The 7008-nt window shown below is 36.3% G+C and overlaps 1 protein-coding gene across 1 annotated transcript; it reads right to left on the bottom strand.

Moving 5' to 3' along the window:
• Window positions 1–1208: 1208 nt before the first annotated feature.
• On the bottom strand, window positions 1209–5796 carry LOC105393911 (survival motor neuron protein). Its single transcript, XM_011565732.3, has 7 exons — window positions 5643–5796; window positions 5084–5234; window positions 4218–4421; window positions 2932–3114; window positions 2565–2656; window positions 1975–2132; window positions 1209–1647 (listed from the first exon to the last, which is right to left on the bottom strand). The coding sequence occupies exons 1-7, from the start codon at window positions 5682–5684 to the stop codon at window positions 1620–1622; spliced, it is 858 nt and encodes a 285-aa protein (XP_011564034.2). The 5' UTR covers window positions 5685–5796; the 3' UTR covers window positions 1209–1619.
• Between the last annotated feature and the right edge of the window lie 1212 nt (window positions 5797–7008).

Here is a 7008-nt window from a genome sequence, read left to right as displayed (position 1 = left end):
AGTTGATAACACAGCTGAGCTGTTTCGTGTCGATGTGAGGGGAGATGCGACGTGAATCGGGAAGCAGGGGCGTTGAGGAGCAAGTTATCAACACAGTACGATGCAATGGTTTGACCTGGCTCAGCTCACATCGACATGATCATGACATCACATGAGCTACCTGAATCGGGGCGCTGAAAATTATAGTGTCACTTCACCAAGTTTACAACTGAGCACGCTGGTCGACGTGAATGAGGGGAGGGAATCGACGTGAATCAGGGGGCCAGGCGCTGAAGAGTACAAGTGACATCAGGAGTGCAGGATCTCGAAAGAATGTAGTGGCCCCAACACTACAGATGGTCTCAGCCGTCACGTGTCAATGTGAATGTGAGGGGAGATGCGACTCGATTCGGGGTGCTGGGGCTGGGACTCTGAAGAGTACCATACTGATGCAAAGTTATCAACGGGAATCGAAGCGCCGGATCTCGAAAATTTCGAAATAGTGACACCAAGTTATCAAAAATGTCTACATAACATTTTTGCTACACAAAGAAAACCGATAGAATTTACATTCCTCTCATCGCATTTTTAATTGTAGATGTAGATCCATTTGAAATGGTTATAATGTAGCGTTCGCTAGCCTTTTCTTGTCGACCCCAACATAAATTTTAATTTATTATTATGTACCTTTACCGTATGGTGGATTTGTAAATATTGTATGCGTTTAGTTAACTAATAATTTGACCTGAAGAGATTTATTGCCATGTTTGTTAGTGTTTCTCGTTTTAAGTAGATAGCTATGATTCATATTTTGTTAGTAAATTAATGGAATCTTAACTCTATTCCCGATGTTTGTCATATATCATATTACAATAGAATACCTATGGGTGACTGTCTGACGTTCTGTAAGCGAATATTCGGCATAAAACTAAATGGCAACATTATTGAATTTAATATGTATAGTCCATGGATGGAATTTTATCGACCGACTATTTTGGCTTCAATGTTTCTGACAACTTTTTACCCGTATTTCACCCGTAGTTACTATAAAAAACGAACAGCCCAATCACTGTCCGATATTATCATCCTATTGATACCATAAATCTCTAGATTCAGACATATTTCTATCAACCCACATTATACCTACTTAAAATACGTTCTGTATTTTCATGTTTGCAGTCACAAATTTAAGAAAGTAAAATTTTTGTCAATAACAAAAATACTTAATGATTTTAAAATTTTCCTTTATTTGTAAAGTTTTACCTTTTTATATAAAAATATGCTTGAATGTTAAAAGTATACATGTACTTAAATTAGGTCTAACTTTTAAAAAGCCCACCAAATCGTCCGTTTTACAATTCGAACAACAAAATGTATATTTTGTACATAGATATTTTACAGAGAAATCAGGAGGCATAATTTATTTATATTTTAACAGATAACAGCATTTCTATTTTTATTGTAAGTTCATGTTTTATGAGACTTAATAAAAAAAAAACAAAGTAATCGTTGTTTTATTGTCTTTGCCTCCCAAATTTTACCAATACTGGACATTTCGTGATAGAAAGGCGTTTTTCACAACACTTGTAAGAAAAAAACATAGTATAAATCTGAAATTAACTAACCAACTATCCAGTCTTTCAGTCGCTACGGTTTGACTCCTTTGCCCTGTAAGAAACAAAATTAATTGAAACTTTGACTAGAAAAGTTTACACATAAGATAGCGGCATAGGCAATATAGGCATATTCTATCAATGTACGACGAAATACATATAAATAAATCCACTAAATTATTAGGTATTTATTAGGTAGTCTCCCATTTCCATCAGTAAACGAATTATACTTAGCACAAAAGATAAACAATCTTTGTTTGTCTTCTTAATGAAAATATTATAAACTAAACCTAATAAGTATACCTAAATGGTGTCATTGCAAAATTGCTCTTTACCTTTTGTGCCAAGTAAGAACGAATGCAGTATAGAAATATACACTTACTTCGTCATCGCGTGATACATTCCCGTGTAATAGCCGCTCATGTACCAGCTCAGCAGCATGGAGTGCACGGCGCTTCGCTCCGACAGAGGCTTGTCTCCAGGGAGGGTCACGGGGGGCGGCGGAAATGGCATGTCCATTTCCATATCCGGGAGAGGCATCTGTAAGGTTAACCGGGGTTTGTGATAGGGTCTCAGCATGTATACCTAAGCGTAACGTTAAGGGATCGCCTTTTTTTCGGTTACCAGGCGTTCGTGAGTTCGCGGCGAGACGATCCCTTTACTTTGGCTTATATGTACGTTGACCTGTAGCGCTGACATGTAGATAGAAATAAGTTCATTAGAATTTAAGTAGAATGTATACCATCGCTCTTACGGTGAAGGAAAACATTTTGAGGAAACCTGCACATCTAAATTGTAGATGTGTACCCTAAGTTCATTGTACTCTTTCAAAAACGGTGATACGGCTCGCGCTCGCGACCCATCACGTGAGTACAAATGTACGCTTGCGTAAAAAAGATTGTGCGAAAATTTGACCAGCTGTTCTCGACTGATACTAAGGCAAATGGGGATATAGTTATTTTATTTACTTACACTCAAGTTTGGGATGAAAGGAAATGGCAGATTCCCCTGCTTCCGGTTGTCTTTCTTTTTAGGAGACTTCTTTTTTCTATTGTGAGATCGGTCTGAAAAATAGAAAGATAAAGTAAAACGACTATTTTTGTAATAATTCTGATATAACAAAGTTGACATTTGGCGGCGGACCACATGATTTCGGAGAAGATAACGTGACGCAACGTCACTATTGGTTTTTATGTATTTTTATGGGATTCATTTTGCGGCTAGCAACATGAAGTTCGACAACGCGTCCATACAAATACATAGAAACCATTTCCACCAGTTAACCAGACACACTAATATTGTTTACCTTTTGTGCCAAGTAAGAATGAATGCAGTATACCTGTACTAGAAGCGCTGTTGGCGCGGTTGCTGTCGCACTCCATCTGTTCCACTTTAGGCTTGTCTTCGCCCTCCAACAGCTCATCGTTAGCACTCAGAGCCTCTTGTATCTGCTGCGCGCGCTCCCGCTTGCCGAGCGACGGCTTTAGTGTGTCTAGTGATACTATCTCTGAATTCTCGTAACCTGTAAGTGTAAAAAAAATCTTGATGATTTTTAATGGAAATTAGCAACAGTATGGAGGAGCTTGCATGCGAAGACTAGCCTCATACATAACATAAATGATAAGTCGGTGACAAACAGAGAACTAGAACTAGGCAGAAAGAGGAATATGTGGCATAAGACATAAGATATGTGCAACATAAGAGAATGGACGGGAGTGGCCAGTGTAGAACACTTATTGCACTTGGCAATGAATACAGAGGAGTATAAAGAAAGGCACTAGAAGAACTGGAGCTCATTGTGGTAAGGGGATAAGTCAGATCAGTTATCAGTCATTGTCTGCCTACATAAGACATATGTACATATTATATATGTCGCAGGCATCTGGTTTAATCTCCTGTTTGATTGAACCGCTAGCCCGTTCATTGGATGACGCTACTCAGTTGAATGACTAAAGAACAACTCGTCAAGTGGTTGACTGTAACGTCCAACGTCTTGACTGAACGTTATTCAGCGAAGTCGTTAAATGGGATATAGTATAGCAACTTTGTAATGTCTGGTTAGGATGAACATGACCAGACAAGAGTCAACAAAAAGACTATTTTACAAAGCTCTCATCTCACAAATTAACTAAACAATAACAATAAACGTACCTTAATTTTGTTGTTCATAATTATCCATTTTTAGCACATTTTTTTCTTTGAAACTATCCGCCGACGGTGTATTAATAGGTAAATCCATGTTGTCACACAATTTTAACATAAGTAACGCACTTTAAAGCTAATTTATTTGCAAAAAATAACAATACAAGTGCTTTTTGTGTCAGCTGTTCGCTGTTAGACGCCATATTTGTTTTATTCACCACCTGACTGATTTTAAGTCCGCTAACTAGTTGGACGTTTTGTGACGCTTGTACATTCAACGTTCGGCCTAGTCATACAACTGAATAGCGTCATCCAATGAACGGGCTAGCGGTTCAATCAAACAGGAGATTAAACCAGATGCCTGCGACATATATAAGGTACAGTACAGTTGATACATCACTTGGTGAGTTTCCTTCATGCACCCCATTTTATTCACAGACTGAGTTGAGCTCTTTTAGCTACTGAGTTTGGTACATAACTTACCCAAAAATCGCACTATGCATTCCTTATCATTGATGATGCGTAGCAGAAATGCTTCATATTCTGTGCCATCACCTTCGTAGATAGCCCGACATGGCATTCCCACCTTCCACGCTGATGTGGCCTCCTTGTTACTCTTAGAGGACTTAGATTTACTTGGACCTTCACTTTTCTTCACCTTTGGCAGCTTGACCTCTCTTGAAGGAACTGAAAATGAGATATTAATTGATATGTCAGCAAACAAAACTATAAAATCTTTAGAGACACCATACTTAAAGTTTTTTCACAATTTATATTTGTGTTTGATTTCACATAAAATATTATTATAAGTTGTGAAAAAAAAAACATGCAAAATAATATACTGATATAGGGGACTTAATAAAGGGGATACATACAAATGTTCCACTCAAGAGAGTGTCATACAGTGGTGCCACTGTTAAAAGGCAATGTATTGCGTCTGTCTTGCGTTCCCAACATTAAAAAAATCATAACTTCTCTTCAGAGGCGTTTTTCCGAAAACTAAAAATACTAATATAATCAGCTAGGTAATGCCTATTTGGAGAACCTAGAAACAATAATATAATGCCTACAATTTAGAAATTATCTTGCAAAATGAGCAAAAAAGGCTTTTTCAGCCAAAATCAGAAATAAATTGTACATCCTGGGTACTAGGTTCTTACTGCTAGGTTCTAAAAAAAGGCCTCTCTTGATGAACATTAATGCATTTTTACTTTTTGTAAAATCAATGTTGAAGAGAAATTATGTTTTTTTTAATGTTGAGAATGCAAGACAGACGTAATACATTGCCTTTCAAGAGTAGGGGGGCAGGAACTTCGGCCCCTCTAAGAATAGAATACTGATGTAGGTACCTGTGTTCTGCTTCTTATTGGTGCTCATGGCAATTCTTTTGGCAATCTCTGCATTGGCCATGTTTACTGCTTTGTCATAGGCCTCATTAAGTTTCTTGTCGTCCCAAACATCCTCTTCTTCTTCATCATATTCAGATACGGACTGATTAGACTGAAACATTTTAAACTTACACTATAATAGCAACATTTGCATGGTAATTAATGTGTAAGTGCCGCTGTACAAGTGTCTAGGAGTGGAGTTGAATGAATTTGATTAGAGATGCACTGCTAATTGAGATATTTGGGCGAAAGCTAGGGAAATGCTCGCACAGTAAATTTGTAGGGAAAACCTTAATGGCACCAGATAAACCTTGCAAATCATTTATAATAAGTGCATTAGTGCATTAGCTCGAATACGTCATCTTAACAATAGGGGGCATGGAAGGAGAAGTAGCCTTCCAGAGGACAAGAAGCAGGAGGGGAGACCTGTATAATGTTTTCTGCGATAAATATTGAAAGATAGATATTGTGAGTGGTCAAAAACTAAATAACTGCACATTGTGAAAATCTAGATACTGACCAAGTTCATTCCCTTTACGTATAAAACTTCTCCTTTGGACATTTTATTATACTACTTAAATTTTCAGTTCCACACAAACACAACACAAAATTTTATTTCACCCTTTCATTCACCGTAAAAAAAAACACAACATGACAATCAGTCAAATATGACAGACATGACATGACATTACATTACATGACTGTTTTGTCAAAAGTTTGTAGTCTGTGCTCTTTCTGTGCTTGTCAACAAAATACATGGATACAATAAATACTTCCATGATGCTGGCACCACACACATAGTGTATTATTTATTATTAGGCTTAAGTTAATTATATATCAATCCTATATACCTATTACATATTATTATATTATATCCCTATATAAAGGTCTATGCTATATAACGACTCTACATGGTTTTTAAAGACTTCTCTACTTTTAAATTTATTTCTCTACATGCTAAGACAGAATACGACACTGGCACAAACTGTTGACAAAACCGACAGATTACCATAAAACAAAGTTGAAGTCAAGTCATGTTCATGTTTTCATTCATGCATGAATTTTTTTTATCGATATCGATATTTTTATTTATCATTAGTACGCACAGCTCATCAATCAGAACAACTTTTGTCAACTAGTTTTGGAAATTAGCGAAAATCAAATTCGGATCTCCATACAAAAATTACCAGTGACTTTTATTATACCTACTTAAATAATATTTAATTGTTTAATAATAATTATAAAAATGTTGTTTGCAGATGTAAACAGTGGGTTAAGATGACCGGTAAGGAGGATCTGGTTTATGTGCCTATTGAAAAGCTACATCAACTTAAACGAATTTGTGGCAATCATTTTCTACCACAACATTTTAAGAACACAACATTCCATGTGTTCCACTGCAGACACTATATTTTATAATAAATAAATATATTATATTTTTCCACTTTTATTTTATTTCAACATTATATCATAGCACTTACGTCAACGGAAAATCTCGAGTTTATTTTATGGATTATATTTTTGTGTTCAAATAGGAACATAACATAACGTTGAACCGAGACTTAACGTTGGTGTCATTGTGTAACACTGAAATCCTATTGTGTAAAACTGAAATTAAAGTAATACATACACTCGCACTTTTTTTTTTTACTAGTTATCGATAAAAAATATCCATAAGAAGCAAATCACTATTTCAGCGGGGCTATGTTGGCAGTTTTGTACGTCATAATTTTTGTTTTGTTGGTACCCTCTGTTAGTACGCGTGAATAAAAAAAAATAATACAAGTATATTTTTCTTTTTTTTCCCTTGTACTCCCATCTCTTAAAACGTAGTGTTCTTTTCTCTATGTTTTCATTTCAATCAGGGGGGGGTCACTGCCTTAATG

This window comes from Plutella xylostella, chromosome 21, assembly GCF_932276165.1.
Source record: "Plutella xylostella chromosome 21, ilPluXylo3.1, whole genome shotgun sequence".
Classification (NCBI taxonomy): domain Eukaryota; kingdom Metazoa; phylum Arthropoda; class Insecta; order Lepidoptera; family Plutellidae; genus Plutella; species Plutella xylostella.
Note: the sequence above shows the minus strand (reverse complement) of the source record. Positions and strands in the feature narration are given on the sequence as shown.

Excerpts from the sequence above, each read along its gene's own strand:
- LOC105393911 (XM_011565732.3), bottom strand. The coding sequence starts at position 5,684 with ATGTCCAAAGGAGAAGTTTTATACGTAAAGGGAATGAACTTG. Across the intron at positions 5,235-5,642 it reads ACGTAAAGGGAATGAACTTG|TCTAATCAGTCCGTATCTGA; the intron begins GTCAGTATCTAG and ends AAAATGTTTCAG. Across the intron at positions 1,648-1,974 it reads ATGTATCACGCGATGACGAA|GGCAAAGGAGTCAAACCGTA; the intron begins GTAAGTGTATAT and ends TGTTTCTTACAG.